The 26,989-nt window shown below is 32.1% G+C and overlaps 2 protein-coding genes and 1 non-coding gene across 8 annotated transcripts in view; 2 read left to right on the top strand and 1 right to left on the bottom strand.

Annotated features, from left to right (window-relative positions):
* Nucleotides 1-18,027, top strand: part of LOC127868845 (uncharacterized) — a 47,055-nt gene extending 29,028 nt beyond the window's left edge. For 2 of the 4 annotated variants that reach the window (XM_052410931.1, XM_052410933.1), the window contains 26 exons: nt 743-987; nt 1,169-1,415; nt 2,169-2,365; nt 2,556-2,644; nt 2,925-2,994; nt 3,296-3,481; nt 3,608-4,087; nt 4,209-4,346; nt 5,057-5,342; nt 5,505-5,692; nt 5,794-6,063; nt 6,272-6,386; nt 7,789-7,914; nt 8,090-8,122; nt 8,240-8,361; nt 8,596-8,660; nt 9,455-9,612; nt 9,802-9,927; nt 10,783-10,821; nt 10,983-11,104; nt 12,061-12,125; nt 12,403-12,560; nt 14,714-14,831; nt 15,142-15,161; nt 15,660-15,960; nt 17,664-18,027. In XM_052410931.1, the coding sequence (XP_052266891.1) occupies nt 743-987; nt 1,169-1,415; nt 2,169-2,365; nt 2,556-2,644; nt 2,925-2,994; nt 3,296-3,481; nt 3,608-4,087; nt 4,209-4,346; nt 5,057-5,342; nt 5,505-5,692; nt 5,794-6,063; nt 6,272-6,386; nt 7,789-7,914; nt 8,090-8,122; nt 8,240-8,361; nt 8,596-8,660; nt 9,455-9,612; nt 9,802-9,927; nt 10,783-10,821; nt 10,983-11,104; nt 12,061-12,125; nt 12,403-12,560; nt 14,714-14,831; nt 15,142-15,161; nt 15,660-15,960; nt 17,664-17,754 (4,055 nt within the window). In that variant the 3' untranslated portion in view covers nt 17,755-18,027. Of the gene's footprint in view, nt 1-742; nt 988-1,168; nt 1,416-2,168; nt 2,366-2,555; nt 2,645-2,924; nt 2,995-3,295; nt 3,482-3,607; nt 4,088-4,208; nt 4,347-5,056; nt 5,343-5,504; nt 5,693-5,793; nt 6,064-6,271; nt 6,387-7,558; nt 7,657-7,788; nt 7,915-8,089; nt 8,123-8,239; nt 8,362-8,595; nt 8,661-9,454; nt 9,613-9,801; nt 9,928-10,782; nt 10,822-10,982; nt 11,105-12,060; nt 12,126-12,402; nt 12,561-14,713; nt 14,832-15,141; nt 15,162-15,659; nt 15,961-17,663 lie in introns of those variants that run through there. The other 2 variants (XM_052410932.1, XM_052410934.1) reach the window with 2 other exon arrangements.
* LOC127868846 (uncharacterized) overlaps nt 1-26,989 on the bottom strand; it is a 179,708-nt gene that overhangs the window by 113,751 nt on the left and 38,968 nt on the right. The gene's annotated exons all lie outside the window — the stretch shown is intronic.
* Trnas-aga (transfer RNA serine (anticodon AGA)) lies at nt 13,770-13,851 on the top strand. The gene has a single exon. It is a non-coding gene; the product is annotated as a tRNA-Ser (tRNA).

Raw genomic sequence — 26,989 nt, 5'->3', positions numbered from 1 at the left:
TTTTAAGAAAACCAGTACCGGATTTTCCGGGTCAACTTGTATAGAAAACAATAATGTGAAAGTATTATTTTATTTACTGCATTTTTTTCTGGTAAACGCGGGATAGATATAATAACAGTTTTTGTCTGCGATTTTAAAGCGATACATTATTTTGCGAGTAAAAAAGCTTACAACAATAAATACAATACGAAAACCCGCTTCCGGGCTCTGACTGCACATACAATCATTTTAAGAAAACTTGCCAGTTTAAAACTTTACTGATTTCAATATCATTTAAACAGGTCAGAATGAGCTTTTAATATTGTTGCTTAAAATTATTAAAAAGCGCATCTAAATTTGCGTTGCCTTCGGCATTGGAGTACAAAAATACCAGCCAGACTATTGAGCATCGTATTGAAATTTGTTTGTGAGGCATTTCTTTATTATCGGATCAACCTAAAATTGTGCGTGTGTGTTAGAAATACATTAGCAATAATGAAGATAGGGCTTTGTAGTACAAATAGGTAGTAATTATGTAGATGCGTTTTTCTATGGTCTCAAAATATTGAGCTTCATTTAAGGCTACATTAAATTAAAGATAAAGATATTTCTCCGAAGTCAAAATTAGAGTCTGTTTGTACAGATTTATTTTCTTCTTAGTTCACACCTTATAGCTATTAAAGACAAATGCTAATTTAACATGTTCAAACAAAGATAATGTTATTTTCACACTAATTTAAATTTGCCTTGTTTTTTATACTAGTTCCACCTCCGTCGTTTGTTGCGAACGAGGTTGGTGTTGTTAAAGACAACAATAAAACATCAATCTGGTTTAAATGCAAGTTTGACCCAGACCAATCCGAAAATCTCTACTACCAAGTAGAGTGGCACATCATAGGAAATTCAGAGCATGTAGTCACAAAACAATACTGCAACAAGACCGACAAGTCACCGTGTTATCTGACGCACAAGGATCTAGAAGATATGAATATCGGCATGGGCACAAATGTAAGTTGAATGATATTGACTTTCTTACGCAAATGCTTTGGTTTAATCTAAAATATCAAACTCTGATGCATTTGAATTTGCTTAATACTTGGCATGAAACGTTATCAATAGGTTATTCATTGGCATATAAATATGACCCGATTAGAAGCACACATGTTTTAAAAGATAATATTTTGTATAGATTTCATGCGCTGTTCGTGCATTCAACGAACCCAACAGTCAGCCGGGCCAGTTGTCGTTGATGTCGGACCCATTTTTTCTGGGTATCACAGTGCTAACCCCTCGCATTTCATTGCGCCGGGGAGAGTTTAAGTCTGTGGAAATGAAATCAACAGTTCCGATAGTGTGCGATAATGTGAGACCTTCCAACAACATCGCATGTGGGGTCAATATTGACTACTTCACACCAGATTATGGAACTTGCCCCAGTAAGTCTTTAACAGTTTACTGAATACTTTTGCTTTGAATCTAGAAAGTTATTATAAATATGCAAATTCCCCCTTTGTCGTTAGAAATGTATAGTTTAAGTTTATTTATTTCAATACATGTATACATAATTTTTTTTACATTTTTTAATTGATAAAAGTCATATAATGTATGCCATGCCAACACATATGTGTTTTATAAATATCTGTAGTGAGAATCTTACACGTACAAAAATGAACTACTTCAACAAAATCTGTTATGCTGATATCTCGTTTTCGATACTTGATATATAATCTACTTTAAATTCCTTACGAATTTAGTTCACCTACAGATTTCCCGCACCCGTTGAAATTGTCAACGAAGACAACTTTCTTCATAATTCTTTAAATAAATTATTTATTTATTTATTATTTGTAAAAATAGAAATTTATTTTGGGTACACATTTGATACATTATGAATAAATTATAATATTATTCCCAAAGATATCATAAGCGTGTTAAACGTCGTGATGCACGCGTCTTACATTATTGTAAATTTCACTAAAATTGTTAAAGGTAATCTTGTGTATGTTTCTAATGTTATTATCTACAAAAATAGCAGTCGTGCGCGTGGCATTAAAATTGCGTCATAGTTAACGTTCATTTAATGATATTAACGTATATTGACGTTTTAATTGAACCAAGCCTACCTCGTTAACATAACTTTATGATATGAAATAAAGAACTATTGATAATACGTCTTCAAAACTGTTCAGATGCTGAAGGCAACTTCCCAGGCGGATGTTCAGTGGCACTTAACGAAACGTCATTTGACAGAACGATAACTGTGAGCGTCAGTGCTGCGGAAACAGGACAGTACGGCGTTGCCGGGAAGTTCACTCTGTTCTTACAAATACCCAGAACTAGAGGAGTCGCCTTTTTTTCAGTCCCTTACAAACTGCCTGCAATAGAGGTAAACGTGACCATATTCTTTGTTCTCTCTTCATTTTACTCAATAAAATGTCCAAAGTACACACCTTTATCAATTTAACTAATTATATTCTCATTGTACCAAACTATAAATATACTTTTTAATCTAAGTTCAAATATTTTCACAAGAGGGACTATGCAAAGAATACATGTGTCGACTAATTTCCGTTTAGGTTGAAGTACTTCCAGAGATGGATCGACAATGGCGAGGAAAACTATGTACAGCCCGAAATGATCCACACATGTATACATTTGATGGCAGGTAAGTGCATTTTATGGTCAGTAAAATACGATATTCATTTTATAAATGCTATTGCCGTAGATCAATTGTAAGCAGGAACATTTAAACCAGAGCCGAGCTTTGTTGCATCCTAACTTTCCAAGAATGTTCTACGATCTGTAAGCAGTGCTCTATAAAACTAGTATTGTTTTTGCAAGAAATCAATTACATATAGGCTGTTTATTGTCAAAGTATTCATGTGTATTCTGGGTGAGAATGGATATAATAACGTTTGACGTATTGTTATACCGATGAATTACAGGTCCTATGAACATCACGCTGAAGAAGGAGATTACATCTTGTACAAGCACTCTGTGTATGGAAATGTCGAGGTGATGCTACTCATAATCCTTATCCATATCTGACTGTTCTCTGACATAAAAACGGAATCACTTTATACTTCCCGTTTTTTGTAATTAATATTGTATTTGGTTTCATTTCGTCATAATAATTAGTATTTCACAAAGTTATAATAAATGTCACGAATGCAACAGAAGGGCTTCACACTGAATATTCATAATGGTTAATACTTTGTTTTATAAAAAAAAAAATATGGTAAAAACGGGCGTTAATTATGGATTAAGCTCTTGTTCTAATAAATGTTATTGTTACCGATTTATGCGGTTTCAACAGGTCCAGCATAGAATCGCAAATTGCACGGATGGCCAAAGTCGAGCGAAATGTAACTGTGGCGTTGCAGTAAGGGCCGGACGTGACGTCTACGTCATCAACGTGTGTAACGGATACATCGACATTGGCTACAGGCAGTGCTGGGATAAGGCGTTAACAGTGAAAAAGGAAAACGACTATACTTACACGGTAAAAATGTGCTTTAATGTAAATGCATACAGTGAAAATGTTTTTCAAACGTTACTGAAATATTGCACTTTCCTTGGAATGAAGTGTAATTTAATGCTAATGGAACCTTTTCGTTTGGAATTGTAGATCTATTTGCCATACGGCACTGCAGTCCGGGCGCGGATAGACAGCGCACCTTTTATGGGTGAGCAAGGAGGCAGAGTTTTGGACATTTCCGTAAATCCATCGATTCAAGATAGCAGTGGAAAAAGTACAGGATTATGTGGATCCCTTAATGGTAATTCGTCTGATGATTTTGACAATGAATCACAATTTATTAACCAATGGATAGTGCAAAGAAGTGCATCGTTGTTTACCAAAGATTCGTATAATAAAGATCTTGAGCCTTGGGTTTTTCCAACATGCACATGCAAGAAAACCACTGGAGGAAACGGCGCATATTCGTGTGACAGGAGTATCGCGGGCTGTACTCGAGGGACGCTTGCTGGTTACCATAGTTGCGGTGAGCTGATAGAAAGTCGTCCAGTGAGATCCACGTCAATAAAATCAAGAAAACCAGAGATAAAGATACCAGTCTTACATCAGCGATTCCATGTCCGAAATCGTGTAAGTAGTTGATTATTTTTGTAATAAGATTATGTGAAGTAAAATAAGAGACAAAAATAGGGAGACAATGTATAATAATAAAATATGCAATTTATAACTTTTTTATATTCATTAACTTCAGCGAAGCACAGGCGTATGGACGGACGATAAGGCTCGAGCACATTGTGAGCACGAATTAAAAGCAATACATGACATGTGCAATAAAATTCCAGATACACACACGAACGTTTCTTTGGAAAACTGCGTACTGGATATAATGGTACGTATATGAACATACATAACACATTTAAAGGAAAGGATAACGTCAATAAGGCTTGGTTATTAATGAAGGTGATTTATTTGTTAGTAATTAAAGTTTTTTTTATAGAAAGTAATTTATTTGTATGCCACTGGTAAGGTGGCATATAGCTATCGCACTTTCTGTCCGTCTGTCTGTCCGTCTGCACGTACGGCATTCCATTTTCCAGACTTTTTCCTAAACGATTTAAGATATTGACCTGATATTTGGTGTGTGAGTATACCTACATGACTAACAGATGAACTGTGAGTTTTGTTTTGGTCCATTGATTTTTGGACTTTTTTTATCTATCCCGTTTTCCGTTTTTTTTTACGAAACGCTGTAATATATCGGCCTGATTTTTGGTATGTGAGTCTAACTACATGATGTACATATGACGTGTGGGTTTTGTTCCTGTCAATTGATTTTTTGGCGAAGTTATGGTCTTTATATAATAACCGTTTTCCGGAGGATTTAAAAAAATTCCTCCAGATATTCAGCTGAGTTTTGGTATGTGAGTCTACCTATATGACTAACAGATGAAGTGTGAGTTTCGTTCCGTTCAATTGATTTTTGGCGAAGTAATAGGCCTTGGACTTAACAATTGTCTCTAAAATAGCTGCTGCGCGACTTCAAAGCGCAGCAGGTAGCATTGTGTTTCACAAATACATGACTTGTTTATTATATTTTAGATAACGAATACATCATTCTGGTTAGCGATGTCCAGGCAGTCAATGTTGCAAACATGTCAAAATGAGATCCAGCGTAACAGTACTGTCATTAAGGATTTAATTGAAAGAGCGGAGAACAAAAACATAACAAGCACAGGGGCAGCAGAAACACATACAAGTTTAACAACTGCCGCTCCACAAACGCTTGCTGAATTGAACATTTTAAAGGAAATTTTGAAAACCTCTGAAAACATTCAAGACAATTTTTGCATGAATAATTGCAGTGGAAATGGGACTTGCGTTAACGGTAATAATTAGTACTAGTAATAATCAATCATATTAATCATTTCTTTAAAGAAACATACATTGTTAGGGTAATACGAATGTAATGTATCGTGTTTTATACTCAGGATTCAAATATGAATGCCATTATACTCAAAGTTATTCGATATAAAACGTATCTTTTCAGGAACTTGTCAATGCAACTCAGGTTTCGGCGCGGTTGATTGTTCTATTGATCTACAAAAACCGCCAAAAATATCTGGAATATTAGATGGTGGACTTTGTGACCAGAACAAGACAGACTGTTCTCAGATTGTTGTCTTTGGTGGAGAATTTACATCGTCTAACTTGACTTGCAGATTGAACACATTTTATGTAAGGCTTTAACAAATGTTTGGTTTTCACATTGTGTGTGATCACACTTTTGATTCTGTTGTATAGATCGTCATTGTTTTGCAATAATATTTTTTTTTCAGTTTGACATACACGGAACACCTCACAATGAAAGTGGAATTGAAGTTCCTGGACACGCTGAAACAATAGTGGAAACGATATGTCCTCTCCGAGGATTGCGACAACGTAGATCAATCGACAATAGGTTTGTTGTCGGAGTCCATGTATCCGTTAGTAACGACGGTCAAAACTACGATGAACACAAGCAAGGGTTAGCCTACATCTATAACTCGCAATGCCAGACGCATAGTTATGCAAAAGATACTAAATGGCTATATACGTTTTCCCTGAAGGTAACATGCTATTTTTTTGTGTTTGTTTGCGTTTAACACCTTTGACCATTTTTAGGTTTCGTGTGTGCTCATGGATTATTCTGTATGAAATGAATACCCAATCAATCGCCGTTAATAAAAGACTAAAAGATGAGTACAAGAAACACTTATTAAAAACCGTATATTCTATAGCTATGCAATTTTATTTACTATATATACTCGTTAACAGGATGATTTCTGCTTCATCGAAGGCCAGTGCTACTATAACGGCACTTTTCACATTTCACAAAAGATGGTATGTGATCCGCTCGCCAACCAAACATCATGGACACCGTATACACCTGGTATGCCTTGACTTATCGTGATTTGATGATGGCATTCTTAATTTACAGAAATGATATCATATGAAATGTCACGATTTTGAGGTAGACGTACCATAATCAAAGCGATGAGAGAAACGATAGCTTAAAACGACGCGAAAACAATTCAAGACGGTACGCCGCAACCGATTATTTGATTATCGCATAGTCGAGCTTGAAGTGTATATTTTCCAAGAAATATTGTTTTGAAAATTGAGTGGCGTCTTAAATTGTCGCTTGTTATTTTAAATTGTCGCATGTTTTGTAGTCCGTCTCTTTAATTGTCGTGTGTCTTCCTTAAATGGCGACAGGATACACGTAAAGCAATCAACGATACGACTCGCGACATTTCAAATGACAAGCGACTGTATATCGCGCAAATATAGCAAACAATAGCGTGTGTCTAGTGGCGATCGATGTATCAACGACTCATGTAGCGTATGATTATTAAGTCTAGTATAAATAGATATCAAGTTGTCTTGTCGTTTTAAATTGTCGACTATTGCGTCATGCGTCGATTTGATTAGACAGATCGACAGGCGAAAATCAATTTGCAATAATCGGATTCCGTAGCTATTGGGTATTCTATAGACAATATTTTTGAGCAACACTGAGTCGTTTGCTTCAGCTGTTTAACATCTAGCCCTGTCTGAGCGCGTGGAGAACATGGTACACGTTCATAACTTCTTTTAAATCGATACATATTATAGGTACCCTACAACTTCTTTCCATGCGATTTATAAAAACGATTCCTAAAAAAGCATGGCATTGGACTAAGCCCCCTTAAGACAGTTTTAAATCGTTTCAATTTTCATATTTTTCCAGATGCACTGTATCATCAGTACATGGTTTATATAATGCGTATCCACTATGATGTCTTCTTATTCTACATTTAAGACTTATTTGTTCGATAATTAATTGATTAATAGAATCTACCTATATTACAAAAAGTAATTGTTATCACAGCCGTCTCAAATAATAAATGTTAAATGTATATGTGTTTTGTGTGATAAAGCGTATTAAAGCGCGTCTTCTGTAAACTCATGGTTAAAAGTACTATTAAAATAATCTAGAGATCCGATTACAATTAAAAGCATTTTAGTTAATCGATCGATTGCATTATTGAACTGATTCCGTACTCTTTTCTATTCAAATAGCTTAACTGCTCTCGAAAAAGCAGCCTTGAAACCCGCGAAAACAGACAACGTGTGTCCGCTTAATACAGCATATGCACATGGGCCTGCTAAATTGTATGGTATTAACGTAATAATGGATCGCAAAACTAAAATAGAATCGTAACAATGAGGTAAAATACCAAGTCTACATTTGGTAATTTATCACTTTTAAGACTATTATTGCACTTTAATTGTTTGTTTTTGTTCCACAGACTGCATACAAACAGACTTGTGCAAGACGAAACGCAATTCTGTCTGCGAAGTCATGAACAATACAGTACAGTGTTCATGCGCTCGAGGTTACACTCAAAATGAATCCGATTCAAACGACTGTTCAGGTCCGAAAGTTTTTGCATATAAGAATTGCATGTTGTTTGCATTATACCAAATCAAATATAACATTACCATTACATTTTACACAATATTTAGTTACCATTGCGAATCCGTATTCGCAATTGAATTGAATTATAATGAAGCCAGTGAACTTCTATCAAAACATATTATTCATTTCAGAAATTTCACTGACAACTATTGTTCCGGATGAAGGTAAGCGATAAATTGTATTTTGTGACAATAAAGAAATTGAAATATTTCAAATAACAAAACAGTGACATTGTAAAGTAAATATGTTTCAATCAAAATGATTTGTTATTCTACCAACAGTGTATGATGGCAGACACAGCCATGTTGTTGTTGAACTTAAGTTGGACTACAGCTTACCGCAAGGTTTAACATTGAATTCGTCTACAACCTACGAACGATACGAACTTGAACTTAGAACCAAGGTAGTTCACTCAGAAAAGTCATATGCCTTTATTATGCAAATCATTATAACAATCACATAACAGTAAAATACCGTTCACAGACATAACATTCATATTGAAAATATGACAAAAATGCGATAATTTGATTCATTATTAAATCTATGACTTATTCAGTGGGCTTTAATATTGAATAATTGTTTTGCAACGTTGATGGTGTGATCCTATCTCTTATTACACGCCATTTTCTTTCATTAGCTTACGGAATACTACAAAGACCTTCTTGCAGAACAGTTTTCAAAAGTGGTTATAACAGCAATTAAGTACGTATACGTAGACCAATAATTTTGCGTAAGATCTGTTTTCACGGCATGATCTTTACTTCAACTTTGTTTTGATACAAACAAACAAAAAACGTTCCTATTAAATGTAAAATACTGATCAGAACACTAAAATACAGAGTTAAGCAAGAATACTTAGCGTCATGCTTTTGCATCCTTCAAAAGTGTTGTAATACTTAAACTAACAAGTCAAGGTATGTACATATATAAATATTTTCATACGAAGGAACGTTTGATAATTTTAAACTACTCTATTTTGCTTTTTAAAGAAATGTGTGCGTACAAGTGTTCCATGTTTTTGTTAAATGATTGATTGTATGTTTTGTCTTATATTGAATTAGCAATTGGTCACTTGTCTTAATTTAACACTAGCGGATGGTAACAAGCATTTCACTTCTGATATTTTCTCTGGAGTTTGCATAATGACGTCAATTCTCTTATATCATACCTATATAGAAGCATCTTTTTTGATGCATTTGGTTGATAGTTAATTGCCACTGTCTGTATCTCGTGTAAGTACTTTCATATACAGTGAAATACTGTACACTGCAATTATTGAGCGCTATATAATGCGCGAACAATTTATTTTTAACGCAACATGTCATACTCTGATAAAATTTTATTTTTTGCTGTTGATTATTTTGATAAATCATTAACATATTTGGTCGTTTAATTTATTAATGATTGCGCATTTAAATTATGTAGTGGTGACACCATTTAAACATTTAATTATAATTATAATTCTTTGTCTATTTAAAATGCATATTTGGTGTAAGAATCGGAAGTTTAATCGTCGAACATTGGGTGGTTTACGTACGAAATGAGCACAATTCTGTCAATGTTTATGACGCGTTGACTCGTCATTCGGAAAGGCCGCTGATGATCTTTGATCAGACAGTACACGTGTTGAATGTATCAATTGTTAACAACGAAGGTACATCTTTGTATTATTCTAAATATTTGATAAACACACTGACTTTCAATGCCAAACTCTTCAACCAATAAATACAACAACATAACAAAGTTAAATTTTACTTATTATCCTACAAGCTTTCGAGTATTTTATCCGTAATAACTATACTTAATAATGCTGTCCGCAAAATTGTTTCTTCGATCCACTCAGGATGTGCATCGCCCATGACATGTAGCAAAAAGAATAACTCTCTCTGCGAAGTCTTGGATGGTGTAACTCGGTGTTCATGCATTCGAGGTTACATCGAAAGTAAATCTACCCCAAGCACATGTGTCGGTAAGAATGTTTCATTTAAGTCATTAATATTTCATTTTCTTAGGCATAGCAATACACAATTTTTTGTGTAATGTAATTTTAATGCATGAGAAACCTCTTTATGGTACACATTCGCAAATAAATTCCTTTTAAGTTTGTTACATAAAAGATTGCAAAGTTTGATGCCTATTTTCGGGACAACAAACAAATACAGCGCCAAATATTGTTGGACAGATTAGATTATAACCTTAAAAAACAACTGCTTAGCAATCGTATATGTCTTATTATTCAAAATATTGAGCTTGTTAAACGGCATTCGACTGCCATTAAAGCGTTATTTTTTTTCCCGAACGATGCGAGGCTTGAAACCACTATTAAACAAATAGTAGCAAGCACAGCGATATTTTCTTTTTGCTATTTTTTACATTTGCATTGAGATCATGTACACTAAAAAAAGTATGTTCGCCATGCACTTAAGCATTTTTGTTAATTATCAAACGTTTTTTTTTAATGTTACCTTTACTTTTTTTTTACATTTCAACACACATATGCTTCAATGTTAGATGATATGTTGTTAACTGATTTGTACGACACGAAACATTATGTTGTTAATTAACTAATTTAGATTTGTTCATTCAATAAATTGTTTTAGCTTTCATCAACTATATCAAATTAAGCGAATTCTTACTAAGGTTATTTTCAATTATTATTATAAGAAGTAGCATTGCTATTATTATATCATTTTTTTTTGTTTTTGACCGTATACCGTATACTAAAATGTACTCCAAAGTATTTGTCACTTAATTGAGCTAATAACTTTTATGTTAATTAATGTTAATCGGTTGGTTGATATTTGTTTAATATATTTCTTTGCAGAAAATACCCATGCAATTATTGTTCCGGACGAAAACACTCGTAAGACATTAAATGTTCTTTGGTAAACTATTTCTATATGTTACTTATTCGTGCTCTTTGTCGACATAACATATTTTAAAGAGGTACATGCTACAAAGATTATCGCGGTTTTTTAGTGTATTCATGGTGTAACACTGGCACTCTATGTATTCTATGTACAGTGTCTGATGACGCTCATGGGGTCTTACAAGTGGAAATAAAGTTGGGCTACTCATTACCTCTGCACAAATCCTTAAATACGTCCGACACTTACGATCATTATGTAAAAGAACTTAACACATCGGTAAGTAATTGCGTAAACTTTGATGAGGTTTGCCATTTTATTTAATTATATTTTATAAATTTTTATTGCTACTCACACGTGTTGTTGTTATGTTTCAATAAAAGCGAGGTACGCATATGTTACACAACTGATTTAGCACTCGTCACCTTCAATTTGAAAAACAACTTACCGTAAATATGGTAATAAACGCAAAAACATCGTACGTACATGTTAAATATTAGAATCATATCGATAAATTTAATGTTGACGATTTTCTAGATTTTGTTCTAATAACGATTTTTTTTGTATATTTAGTTTTCTTGTCTGTATGCCTTGTCATAAGTTCATGTATAAGTCGTATTTGAAATAACATCTAAACACGGAAGGGTTTTTAAAATACATGCAAATACTCGTAAAATATTTTTTACAATATGTAAGCAAAGTATACATCAATGCACGTTAGTCACGCATCATTGATATTGACTCCTTAAAATAACGCTTGGTAGTCTTCGAATATTTGTCTTTATGTTAAAACAGTAATAATTTATAATAAACCCTCTAGCCCACCCCTGATCTAATATATTTCCATAATTATAATGAACGCTTAATCATTAATATTTGACCAGACTTAATCTTTTTATATTTTATCAACATTATTTTAGCAGAATACATATTCATTTTATTCCAATTTACACATTCATTTATAAATATAATTACGATATATACATTGAGATTCTCACAAACAAATGAAAGGAAAAAAGGACTTTACTTTGATTTAAAAATAATGTCCTATAAGGAACACAAATATATTCATTTTCAATATAACCCTAACTATATGCAATTTATTTTGTATATAGTTATTCTGTTGTTATGTTTTTTAATAAAGTATATAGGTTTATTCCTAAGAACGTTTATGGTTAAAATGACCCTTCTTACTATTAAATCTCTGATGACATTACTGTGCTGTCACAATTTAGTTGACCGAGTTCTACAAAGACGAAATAGGGCATTGGCTTTCGAAAGTTGTCATTCGAGATATAATGTATTTATTAAGTATATCTTTTGTTTTAAAGTGATCTACCAAATATCAATAGCAAACGGTTAGTCATTTACAACAAATAGAGTTTTTATATGTATTTTGTAAAAAGATAAATAAGTTGAATGCGATATAGTGATAGCACTTTAAATATCAATCATGATAATCCAGTTCCGTATAATACTTGTAGTGTGAATGTCATTTAAATATCAATCAAAATAATCAAATTCTGTATAATTATGTTAATTTCATTTAACCATCAATAATTTGTTTGTTTTCCCAGAACAGGAAGTCTATACGTGGACCACTTAGTTGTGTATGAAAAGCGCGAACAAATTCTGAGCGATGTGACACAGGCGGTAGTGAAATTGGCCGAGAACGGTCTTGTAATTTATGATAAAACATACAACGTCACCAATGCTTTCATTGGTAAAGATAAAGGTAAATTATCAGTATTTAAAACAATAACGCATTTATTTCGATTTTTAGTTTTTACACTCATTGGTTATTAAGTTGTTAACATCATAAAACAATATGAAAATTACTGACAATCCATTATGTTCTTTTTGCAAACAAAGTGATGAAATTTTAGAACATTTATTCTGGGAATGTCAGATATCTAAAACAATTATTGACGAAATGTTACCAGGACAATCTTTTCTTCTTGGATATTTAACAAATTCTGCTAGTACCATATCTAATGTAATTTTATTTTAAAACCTATACTTACACAAGTGTTAAACGAATAAATTCATTCCAAGCATAGCAGGAGCCAAGAAATAACTAAAATATGAATATGATAAAAAAATCTGTTTAAAAAAATAATGTATAATCCTTTGATACTGAATGGGAACCTTTGAATACCATCTGTACACACTGAAAAATACTATATCATTAAATGCACCCATTAAGTGTTCTCTCTATGCCTTTACATCTGTTAGTAAAATTTATACACCCTTGGTCAATTTTTGCTTTTGATCTCTTCATCTCTGATTGCATCACAACATTGTGTTTATGATTTAATAGTATATAAAAATTATGTATTTTTTTAAATATATAACGTATTGAAAACTTTTTTTATCAATTCTGTATTTTGTTAAATCTGCATTATCAGAGAATCATACATAATGCAATTCAACACTTTAGTTATCTTTCATAAACATATGTGCAATATAATATAGAAAGAATAATCACGTACTTTCATGTAAAATTATATTTAGTAAGTATGTAAAACAGCTATTTTGAAGTGTTTTATTTTTCAAATATTTGTTGTGCATTAATGTTTTGAACACAACTTTGTTTATATACTCCCTTTAAGTACATGTACATAAACTGCTACATATGATACATATATGTATGTAATACTATATATTGAAAATAAAATTTTGAAGTTGAAAAAAACAAAACAAAAAAACAAAAACATCATAAAACAAATGCGTATATGAATGTTAAAGGTTTAACAACAATACTACATTCACTATGACCAAGGTGTTTTTATGCGTATGCATATATGCAATAAACTTTAAGTTTAATTGCACGTATATATTTTTTAACGCACCCGTAATGATTTCCCGCGATTTCTTCGAAAATTGAAGAACCGTTTTACCTGTTTACTTATAATTATTTAATTTAAGCAGGTACTAATGTGAAGTTGTCGTGGCCGAGTGGTTAAGGCGATAAACTAGAAATCTTTTGGGATCTTCCCGCGCAGGTGCGAATCCTGCCGACAACGCATACTTTTTGCGACGCGTTTTATTTCTTTTCTAACTTAATTTTATTTATTATAGTATATAAACTATGTTAAATGTATTGCAATTTTAATGCACATTCTTCAATTTTTTAAATTAAAACAACGTTATGGCTAAATTGGGTGATTTACTACTGAAAATACGAATCATGCATGTTGCATTTGTATTTTTATTTAAAAAAGTAAACGGTAAATCTGTCTATTTCTTGGTATTTTTGCTGTATATAGTATTTATAAAAACTAAGTTCAAAATATTACTTAAATGATACTATTTTGAATTTTATGACACTTTGTTATTAACCAACCCATTTTCTACTTGGCTGAAACCACTTACATTTCATGGCGCTCTTCCATAGATAACAAGTTATAAAAAATAAATGTCTGTACGAGAATATTTATTTCATCTGTTTAAACTTTAAACACCTTTACTGCATCTGTACACACCAACTGCATGCCCATATTTGGAAATCTGGATGAATTATGAAACGTTCATATACCCCAGGGGTGCAAATAAAATCGTCAAAAGCCGAGCGTGGGGGTGGTTTTGAAAAAATCAGTATACATTTTTTTTAAAGCATGTAAAGCCTTCCTAAACATTTGCATGTAGTTCGGTGAAATGATGCTGATTAAGAAAATAATACATTATATTATGTTTGGAAAGGTGCCCATTACGGTTGCGCTACCTTAAAGAGGTTGGTCTACCTTTTGCGTGTTAGCCAAGTAAATGCCGTTGATCATTTGTTCTACACAGTAAGACACATTCCATTTTAAATATACACTATGGCACGAGTATCTGAAATTGTAACGAACTAATCAAAATAATCTTGCTTAAATTTTCTTTGGCAAGTTCCCTTACACGACAATTCGGAAGAGAAGAAGTCTGCAAAATGCCGTGTATATACTAGTATCCATCCATGTAACGATGACGAACAATGTGAGGTAGACGCTACGGTCGTTCGTTGTGTGTAAGTACATATGGAAACTTGTATTTTTTATTTTTTAAAGCTGAACCGTATTTAACACCATGACATTAATCCTTAAGAATTATATCTTAAAACTATTGGTATGTTTTCCTTAACAATAACCATAATATATTGTTTTATTAACTAGTTTACAAATGTTGCGATGGCATTGTTATCGGGCGCATTTGTGTCCTGTGATGTGAGCTTACCAGTTATATTAACTTGTTAAAATAGTATTTGTTTAAGTCAAGATGGTATTTTCAACAATTTATATTTTCACGCGGTACTCAAGCAATTCTTTTTTTAATTTCAGTAAAAAGAAAATTACACAGGGTAAGTATTTTATTAGTCCCCTACCGGTAAAACCGGAGGGGACTTATGGTTTGCGCTCTGTGTGTCTGCAAGTCTGTCACACTTTTCTGGATCCTGCGCTAACTTTTTAAGTTCTCATATTTTTTTCATGAAACTTGAAGCATGGACAGATTGCAATATGGAGATTATGTACGTCATTTAATTTTGTTCATACGTCAAGAATTCTGGTTGCTATGGCAACAAATAGACTAGAAATATTGCTAAAAATAGTGTAGTCTTACCGGTAGGGGACATTTATTGCTTGGCAAAAGTCTTGTTTGTTCTATTTTAATGTTAATTTTTCGAATGCTTGTTAAAAGTATTTATACTTGTTGTAACAAACAGTTAATTTCTTCTCTAAATGATTGTTGTAACTAACAATTATTTTGTTCTCTAAATAAAAGTATAATGCGCTTGGTTTGTATAAGAGGGACTGCATTATTATATTCGATGTTATCTATTATTTATATTTGCTCACAGATGCCGACTCGAAACTTCTCTTAATAGTTTCGGCTGCGGTTGGTGGTGTTTTGTTCATGATCATTGTCGTGCTGGTGGTCATTGTGTGCAAAAAGAAAGCCAAGCAGCCACTTGAGATGGACCATCTTGAACCGAAGGTGCATGACAACACGTACCAAGACATCTCCGCACGGGAAATGTCCGTGTTCAAGGATGACAAGTCGGATGTGTACAAGATCCCTCGCGCCAAACTGTCTGGGTCCCAGCTTTCCTTTAAACAGAGTCTAGCTGCAGACGTCAGGCCAGGCTCTCTGTATGAGAAGTTTTACAGTTTTCATTTAACAAGTTACATTTAAAGGGGCCTTTTCACAGATTTTGGCATTTTTTAACTTATTCATTAAATGCTTTATATCGATAAATGTAAACATTCGATCGTAAAAGCTCCAGTAAAAAATCAAGAATAAAATTAAAAAAAGGAAAAGAACATAGCCCGGACCAGGTTTCGAACCAGTGACCCCTGGAGTCCTGCCACAGTCCTGAAGTAAAAACGCTTTAGCCTACTGAGCTATTCCGCCGAGTACACATGCTGAACGTATTTTATACGTTATATAAGCAATCTTCGTAGTTTCACAAAATTTAACGACAAAAACAAAACTCTCCAAATTATTCAATCGTTTCGCGTTGCAACGCTTTATAATTTTTAGGTTTTAAAATCGTCAAAAGATGCATATAATGGCTCTATTAGACCATGGTAAATGTTCAGTATTACTGTTTCCTCACAAATATCATAACTTAAACGAAAATTCGCGAATCTGAAACAATTTTTTTCAATTTTGTCAATTTACCAAAGCGTGAAAAGATCCCTTTAAATCTAGAAGAAAATATTTATTTTGGTAAACAACGTTTGTCTAAACAAATGGATTTTCGTAAAAAGCCAGAGTATTTATAAAAGGCTTTGACAGTATGCAATCAAAAAGGAGTCTTTTTCCGGTTTTGTAAAAAATACATTTGCATTCAATGCAAATGTCCTTAAACTATGTATGCATTTTCATAATGAAATAAAAGAATTCGTTTAACACTTTTTTGACATTTGCATAAATCAAGGGTCATTCTCTCATATTCCTCTCGTTATTTTGAATATGTGACATGTGTCATGGTCATATTCATGTTTATTATTTTGAGTTATTTCATGTGTTTGCAAAAATACAAACTGACAGATTTGTTGACAGAAGAACTAAAAGCACAAATATAAGCCAAATGTGTATACAACTTTCATGATAATGTAGGCAATGTTTGAGTGACTGCAATACCTGACCTTTTCGGGTGGATCAGATTTACATAATTTCCACATGGTCATATGTACATATTCCTTGTATGTTTCAAGAATCTCCACGGATCGCAGGGTCCGGTTTGCGATATGTATTTTTCTAGCTATTTCGTTTTTTTGCGGACGGACGGACGAAAGTACAGTAGATGAAATTGAATGACATATTTGAAACGCATACCTCGTGATTATACAATATTTCATGATACTATCTTGCTCACTGTTTTCGCCTGTAAATGCCTTTTATAAGTATACGAGGTTTGTGTAGTTCTTCTTAAAAAAGGCAGGAACACATTATGCTGACGAACTGACGGATAGAAGGACAGACAGACAAACGGACAGACATACTGACGGTGTGATTAGCCTATGTTTCCCTCCGGTTGAATAGTGGGCGGGATTGTCATGTTATAAGTAACTACCACAAAGAAAGTTACTTGAATATTTAAAGTAATTCATCTGTAAAAGTTACACAACAGCCTTATAATTAGATGTTTGTTCGTATAAGTATAAGAATCATTACCTGATACATTCATCATTATTAGATTATTATACTTCTGCCGGAAACAATCTACGTATTTCAAGTGCATTATAATTAAGCCGAGTAGTATTTACATTGTTTATGAATATAGCAATTTATTACTTCTAGTTTATGGTGCATTGTTTGTCTATGATAATACATAATTATTGTTTTAAATTCACAGAAATCGCCGTGAGACAGAGGCCGACCGAAACCAATATGATGGGCTGCCACAACGAGGTCAAAGTTACTACAATACTGGCATGCAGTTGTAACACGTGGATGTTATTTGTGTTTGTGGCTTAAATGCCTTAACAATAATGTAGTTTAACATTAAAAGTATCCAAGAGTTATTTTATTTGCTAATTTTGTTAAATGCAAAGTCGAACATGTTTAATTTTTGTTTGTGATCATGCATATAATCAGACTTTGATTTTGTTGTATTTTTTATGTTTGAAATAGTCAATACCTATACACATGTTTTATCTTTGTTTGCGTTATAAATGAAGTTGTCAATTAGGATTCGTAAATAAATAAATAAAAGCGGACATACACGTTTTTAACGTTATATCCATCAAATTATTCTAACGACACATATTCTTCATAATTGTCGTGTATCATTTTATCAATATGCGTCAAAAATAAATGTATTTTTTTCCTTCCTGCTTTTGTTTATGTATCTTTTTGAGAATCCTTAATTATTAATTATTTACACGGCTTATTACTTTTAATGCAACAATGAAATAGAGGTGATGACACGTCTTGAACTTTCATACCATATTTAATTTAGCAAGTTCAGGTATTGTGTTAATAATCGAGCCTTTAGCAAATTAAAAACATATTTCATGAACGACTCTTTTAAATCATGGTATAAAATGACAACACATTTAAGGTCTTTTTCTCACATCCTTTGCAACTGGCAGAAACAGAAATATTCACATTTATTATATACCTGCTTAATGTTTTCCAAAAATACAAGTTGTATCAATCGGTAAAATTCCGTATTACCATACTAGCCGGACTACTTTTAATGACACCACTTTGAATGCAGAAAATTATAAGAGCATTATTGGTTAATTATGAACGCTTAAACTCATTTTTTTTAACTTAAATGATTCAAAGTTGTATATAATAAAAGGAATATTACGCAAGTCAATTGTTACAAGTGTTTGTATCAGTCTCGTGGTTTGCGCTATTTCGCATCACATTCGGGGCGCCCGCCTCTCGTGATATACGTCATCACACAAGCCACTCGACTGATACAAACACATGGAACAATTGACAAGCGTAATATTCCGTATTAACGTCATGATACAACTGGAAAGTTATTTACATTGCGTGACGTCACTTGAAATTGAAACCTCATTTCATCAAATTAATTTCAGGTTTTGTTGTAGTAATCGAGCGTTTAGCAAGTTTCCAAACAAATTTCCTTGACGACTTTATTAAATCATGGTATAAGATGAAAACAGGTGTGAGATATTTAGCCTCACATGCTTTTCTTCTGGCAGAGACAATTAATATTTACGTTAACGTCATGATACAACCGGAAGGGTATTTAAATTAAGTGACGTTTCTTGACGTTGCAACCTCATTTCATTAAAATAAAGTCACTCGATTTATTATTCAATCAACAAGAACCCGATAAATACGCTGAAAAACGTGTGTTACACATGCTTTACTTATATTAACATTCACTGCGAGAAAAACTGCAGTAAAAGTTTGAATAACGTAAATTAACGATCAATACATTTTTTAATAAAAATGTAATGTTTATATTACATAGATAGGTAAAACGTGTGATAAACCATTTCCTCTTATATAATAAGCAACTATAATAATTTATCACTAAATATATGACAAAAGTATAAACTGTTTCAGCTTTAATAATCTAATAAGTTTATAAAAAAAAAGGTTTAATTTGCCATTGCCATCGACGCTTTATCCTCAGAATGGTTCACGTCTAACGATAAATTTCACTGGCCGTGGTTAACTGAGGCGTCTTCAGTAACTTCTAAATGTCTGCCGCGGATCGCAAACTTAACGTTTAAACATTATTTTCGATTAGTTTAGAGAAGAATATTAATGAAAATTATAATTGTTCATAATTTTATAATAACACAATATCCAAATAGCAAACCAAAGCCGTTTATTTTACCACAAGGCGTGATTTGCTTTCGAAAGAAACTAAATAAGATTTGGTAATTCTGAAATAAACCATGTGCAAAACAAAGTATGGAATTTATGCACCGGTAAGGTAATGCATATCCAACAGACGGATGGGCGAAAAACGGACAGATATGCTCAATAATACACCAAATAATAAGTATAATTGATACAGCTTATCGATGTGAAAAAGCTTCAATAAATCATCAACCCAACGGAGACACTGATCATGTCAACGACGTCTTTTCAGTCACATATAAACTGCTTCGAAATATACAGGGTGCGCATTTGGTAACATTTGCTTTAAATTATACAATATTCATTCTGGCAACCAAATACTCTTAAGTAAAGCTTGCGTAACAATGATCCTCAATGAAATGTAGTATTATAACACTTAAGTTAAAATAAACCATATTCAACAATTATATCAAGAAACAGTTTCAACGGTACATATCGGCTTGAACAAATAGTAAAATTAATTTTCAATTATTACAATAAACTATCTGTTTATCTTCTATTTTTGGAGTGGGAATGTCAGAATCCGCACAGGGCTTACAATCTTTCCTTAACAACTTGGTGGAGTATTGCAAGAAGTGGAGTGTAACAGTCAACGTCGACGAAAATTGTTATCTAGCCGAACACCATCAATGTACACAGAAAGCGTTAAAATATTTGTTATGTTTTCTTTACAATAAAAACGTTATTTATTTATTTAGTATTATTGTTTTATAATAATTCGCAATATATTAAACGATTCAAATGGCGAACTAATGTTGATGACATTTCATCACACTCTCTTAAAATCTCATTGAACTCCATTTTCGAAAGATCCATTTAGTTAGCAAAAATTGACAATTTGAAATTTGTAAACATAATAGAAATCTTGAAATAGTCCTTATGTTCTATATATAGAAACTAGCAGGCACCAAGACATTCTCAGAAAGTAGAGAATATTTAAGTTGTGTACACTTATTGAAATTGAAGATGAGTTCCATTTTATTCTAAAATGTCCTTTATATGTTTGAAGAAATACACATACATTTTTACATAAATACCAAGTATGCTTACATTTTCACAAATATTGAACGAGACTAGAAAAACTATACTGATGCGTTGAGCTAATTTTTGTATTAAAGTATTTAAACGTTGAACCGAAAATATATAGTTTCGTAAGATAATATCTTCTTTTTTCCCTTAACTTGAACATGTGTATATTTCCATTTTAATTTATTACGAATTTTAAACATTCACTTTACTTTATTAAAATTTAACAAGCCTTCTCTAATTCTCTAATATACTACACTTTCACGAAACCTATATATTGAAAAAAAAGCAAAACAATTAAGTTGTCTTTTTTACTATTACTTTTATTTCTCTGTTTCTTGGTGTGTTATTTAACCTCATGTGTATTCGTGTGGTCGCGTTATTGCTTTATTTTTTACGATGAGCTGTTTATGCTTAAGTCGCAAATAAATTATCTGTTCTATTCTGTTCTGTTAAGCGCAAATGTTACCTTTGATTCTGTCTTAGAATTAGTAGAGCACATCTGACATTCAGAGTTTTTTCCGATCCAGGGTCATCCTCGTTGAAATTATATCCATTATATCTATTGCTGATAGATACCAAGGATAAGCGTATTTGTACTTGTTTTACGTTGTCGTAATCATTTTACAAGATAAAATAGTCGTTCCTATTATTCGGCTTCTCCACGTACAAGCTTAGTTCGATCTTTCCCGACAGTTTCATTATGTCAACCTACGGCAACGTCGATATAAAAGTAAAGAGGACATGCGATAAATACATACTATTTAATAATTGCTACCATTACATCTGATACAATGTTGTCCAGTTGTGCGGGTGTTGAGAAACATTTTTTTGCAAAGGGTTTGTATCGTCGCCAGTTGGTTTCTACAATAAAGCCTGGTATTTTCGAATGACTACGTGTTTGGTGTGTCTCTTCATCTGTTAATCGTTTAAATATATACAAAATATACGTAAACATCGTCGTAACTTATAGTGTGAATGCTTTTAGAAACAAGCAAATCCGTTGAATTGATATTCCCCACCAAATAAAGTTTGTTAATGGATGGGTGCAAATGCCTTGATATAGTAAAATCCTGAAATATATTTAAGTGTAGGGTAATTGTTTTTATGCATTGCAATTCTCCTCATTGATATCTATACACTCATGCAGTTTCTTATTGAAGTATTGTATTGTATCTGAGATCTAGCCCTTAAAAGTTACATCATACAAAAACAATACAGGGCAATAACTCTTATTTAAGAAAGTGTATGGTTATGTTCATGTGCATGGCACTTTTCCCCATTTACATCTATACATCAAAGTGTCATGTTGATATATTGTATAGTTTCTGATATATAGCCATTAAACGTTTTGTGACAGACGGACGGACGGACTGACGGAATGATAGACTGACTGACTTACGGACGGACGGACAGCACCAAGTCTATATCCCTCCGTCAGCGATGGGGGATAACGAATATATAAATATGCCACGTTGGTCTATATTTTGAATGAAGGACATTTTTAGTTTAGAAATAAAGCTTTGAAAATAATACACATCTGTGTTTAAGGGGGGACTTACGTGATTTAATACAACGCAATGCTTTGCGAATTAAGAACTTGGTCCATATTCAACGTATTTAGAAAAAGGTAAAAATATACAAAACAGGGCTACGCGCGTAATAGCACCTGATGATATGATTGATGAAAATATTTATTCATAGTTTATGTACGAACATTATGATTTAAGGAAACTATCGTTTTGAGGTACGAGTTAAGAGGTGGGTCCAGAAGATGAACTTGTTATTATTTTTTAAATAGTCGAGCAGTTCAATGTCTCAAAAACGCTTACATCCCAGGCATTCGTAAATTGGGCGAAGATGAAACACATATTGATTCAAATGATAAATGCTCGCCAGTGCAAAGTTTATTTTTTGCGTAAAATGAGTTTAATACCACATTTGGTTGCTTATAAAATGTTACAGTTATTATAGAGCAATAACGTGAGTTATTGCATATAAGCTTTTAATAACGAAATAAAAACAAATTACTACTAGTATTTATATAATACAAAATATAAGGGAATATGTTCAATAAATCAGTTTGTCAAGTGTTTGAAAAACGAATACTTACCACGGTTTTGGATTCTATTAAGTCACTCATCTTCTGAAGATATCACAAGTGATTCGCGCAGAACCGTGTTCCCCCTCGTTCGTACCAAACAAAAACATAGTTTTATGCATAACAATTAAAATCTATTTTATATTATCATAACAATATTGTCAGTCTCAATCATCTAACATTCTTAGAAATATATTGCTTAGAAGCAAACATTTGTTCATAAAACGAGAACTAGCACGGATAATACAGCGTATATTTGTTTTTATCAAATTTGTTTCAATTGTTTTTGCAATATAATTACCACTATTCAATGTATCATAATTAAAACATGCTCAGAAAATGTAAATATAAATATCTTTCTATATACATGTATGACGAATGTTAAGCATATTAATTTAGGGTCAACCGATGCCATGAAACAACCTTAATGTACAATTGTAAAAGCAGACTATGATAAATCCATATTAAATTGCTGATATGTTGTGATACTATTTATCTCTTTTAATTAAAATGTCAATGTCACTCATTTACTATGATTCGTTTTCGGCCCTCACACATTGGCGAAAAAAATCATTTCTTGTCATGACACACCTCATTTACAACTTTCATTTGTATTGTGTTCTATTTTTCTTAAATACAACCTACTTCTCTTCAGCAGAAAATTCATTTATCTGCACATGTTCTTACCAGGTAGTTTGACGTAATATAATCATAACATTAAGACAACAACAGACCTATCAAAATTATTAATTAATGTCTAAATGTTTTAGGACATTCCGATTGCTTATATAAAGTATAAAATACATCACTCATTGTATGAGCACAGATGGCCGAGTGATTTAAGCGTTACTCTAGGGGTCAGTGGCCCAGTTGAGGGTACCTTTTTTCTTTAATTTTATTATTGTTTTATTCTTGTTTCTTTACGGAGCTTTTTAGATCCTATGTTTACATTTATCAATATAAAGCATTTAATGACAATCTTCAATACATGCCAAAATGTTTTAAAAGGTCCCTAAAAGTATCTTGAAAAACCATTACAATTATGATAATGAAATATCACAAAAGATAATTTGAGCAGTTAAAATACGTTTTCTATGACGCAGAAATGACCCCCTTGTGCTTTAAGTATCTTGACAACTTGTGAAATGCTTGTTTTTCTTTGACATCTGAATACTTATCTAAAAACGCATGAACTTCGCACTATACATAATTGAACTCTATAATGCAACTGCCTTTGCAAACATAAACAACAGCTAAATTATAATAGCATAATGGTGCCAATATAAGCTGATGGTAACGCGAGGTTTGTCTGCTGCTAATTTGTTATGGTATGACTTCAATATGAAATATTTACCATTTGCTCATATATAAACATACGTTTGCAAAATTGAATTAATATGTATGTAAACCATGTCATTCTGAATATCACTTCGTAGGTGATCAATAAGGACTGATCAATGTCAACAATATCGGGCCCAATAACTTTCGTCTATAAATGATATACTATATGTTATTTATGTTTGTAAACATATTATGGTAGTTGTATATAAAGACGATATTTTTATGCGATTTATGCATTATCTAGCATTCTCAATTACAGAATGGTTATGGCATAGTCATTTGTGCAAACGTGGGTACCCTTTCAAGTGAGGCTAGAAATTAAAATGTGTGCGGTAAAATAAGTATGTTTATTTGTATTATTAATTAGATTTATCATATACATTTCTACGCTCAAAGTTTGTATTTTCCTTCTGCATTAATTTTTATTATAAATTATTTTCAAAATAACTTACGACTAGAGACTTTTTTACCTTGTTTTCTACGGGCAGACAGCAGCATTTGTTTGCTTAAATTTTCTTTATTTCACTCGTTACACTTCATGTGCTACTATGAATACATGCTTAAGGTATTTATATTCATGTTTACACATATTCCAAATAAATATTGCTTTATCAATATTTAGGTAAAAAAGTGTGAATTTTGTAATGAAATGGTTTTGTAAAAAACTGTTCAAAAAAGATTGAGGAATGGCAACTTTGACAATCTGATAATCCTCAATTACTCGGTACTTGTTTCTTAACTTTGATTCTGGGGCAGAATAACATGGTAATAGAAAAGATGCGAAGAAAGAACAGAAACAAAACTGTCGTATTTCTTGTAACGATAATACATTCATCCACACATGTGATTTTCAAGTTGTAGTCTGAGGTGTTAATCCTTATTAAAGGTGATAATCTTCAAAGTCGTTGGCAACCATATTGTTGGATCGTGGAACACCACTTTTGGTTTTGCAGGTAACAAGTCAGTAAATCGAAATGCTAAAAAGATTGTCAAAACACCATAATGTCATGAGTTGTCCTTCTTTTTAATTTGTTGAGGACGTTGATTATCCGTTTTTGATATACGTATCTGACTTATAACTAGATATTTTGAAAAAGGTTATCTTGATATTTTTCTTCAGAATTAAACAACTTTTCTTCTGTGGCTTGTGTGTAAGCCAAAAATTAATCCGTGCTTTATATATTATACCCAATATATTAATACGCTTCATTAATTTCATTAAATAGTAGTTGTTTTTCTTTTAATGAATAATTAATTTGATTAATTTGGCAAAAGTATATCGATGTTGTTTACACTGAACTAAATCAGGCATTAAGGTTATTAAGGCATATTATAGATTACATTTTCAAACGACGTTCATAGTATGATTAAAATAATACATCTCTGTGTAATACTTGGAGATTTGAAATTATTGTACTATTATAATTTGGTATATTAGTAGTACCAGGTGTAGTACAATTTCTGAAAAGTATTGTTTTTGGTTAATCTTCGAGTAATTATTTGTCCAAGACGACAAAAACAATTAGATATAAAACTTAATTCAAACAATAAATTCGTTGACGATAGCGGATATGTGATAAATTATCACTTGGTATAATCACGTTAGAACATAAATTGTATTGTATCAGTAATACGTTTGACGTATACGCCAGAATATTTACTCATCATGCAACTTAATAAAACAGGTCAAATATATAGGTAACCTAATATTAAAGTAATATAGGGTTCTCGTTACTTAAAATGATCGGAACTCGTAAAGGGCTTAAAAGTTTTATACCGAACGATAATTTATTATGAAAAAATAATAACAAAGTCTGATCTAAATTATTTGAAAACACTTTTTATAACAATTCACTAGAAACATGTTTAGCCATAATGTAATAAAAGCACGGAAAATGAACAGTAAAGCCAACAATATGACACAATATATATTTGCACACAATATTAAAATAAAAATATATGCCTATAAATGGGATATTCCATTAGTTAGTAATGTTTCCAAAAGGGCTGGCTTCGAAGGGTTATATTGATATTTAACATAAAATATTAGTTTTTAAGAAAAAAATCAAGGGAAATTTGAAATCTTATTTCAACATATCAGTAGACAGAATAATTCGGCATTATGTCATAATCCCAGCGATAGTATGTGAAATGTACAAGACACAAATCCTGATTAAATATAGATTAAAATAAAGTTAAAAAAAATCCTGATTAAATATAGATAAAAATAAAGTTTAAAAAAATCCTGATTAAATATAGATAAAAATTAAGTTAAATAAAACATTTGTATTCAATTAATTATTCCATATAATTATGTAATATTGTCTGTATTATGTCCTTCATTGTACACGAAATACAATTATTATCATATTCAGATCGTATATTAATCAATTATACACTTCGCATTTACACAGAAGGTTTCGAAGTTAATGTTTATCAATGTAAATATATACAGTTTCCGAATGTATAACTCTAGGATACTGTAGGCGCAAGGTTTGTTTCATAGTTTGTTTAAGGTCTGCTGCTGCTACAAGTCTGTGTTTGAAAATATGTCATTTGAAACACTGCTGCTGTAGCCAGTCAAGCTCTCATACGTGTGCTCTATGTCATTTGAAACACTGCTGCTGTAGCCAGTCAAGCTCTCATACGTGTGCTCATTTTGAACATACCTCTTCCTGAAAACGCAATTTCAAAGTTAACATTTGCTGGTTATTATGTTTTTTTTTTATTTTACACATTCGTCATTTGTCTTTACAATCATCTAAAATTCCATCATAACTTCGTCTAGTTCATTGCAGTTGATGATTTTTAAAAAGATAAAGAATATGTACATATATATGCAAGGTAAAGGCGTTGAA

The sequence above is a fragment of the Dreissena polymorpha genome, chromosome 2 (genome assembly GCF_020536995.1).
Source record: "Dreissena polymorpha isolate Duluth1 chromosome 2, UMN_Dpol_1.0, whole genome shotgun sequence".
Classification (NCBI taxonomy): domain Eukaryota; kingdom Metazoa; phylum Mollusca; class Bivalvia; order Myida; family Dreissenidae; genus Dreissena; species Dreissena polymorpha.
The sequence above is the reverse complement of the archived record's forward strand: the minus strand, read 5'-3'. Positions and strand labels throughout refer to the sequence as shown.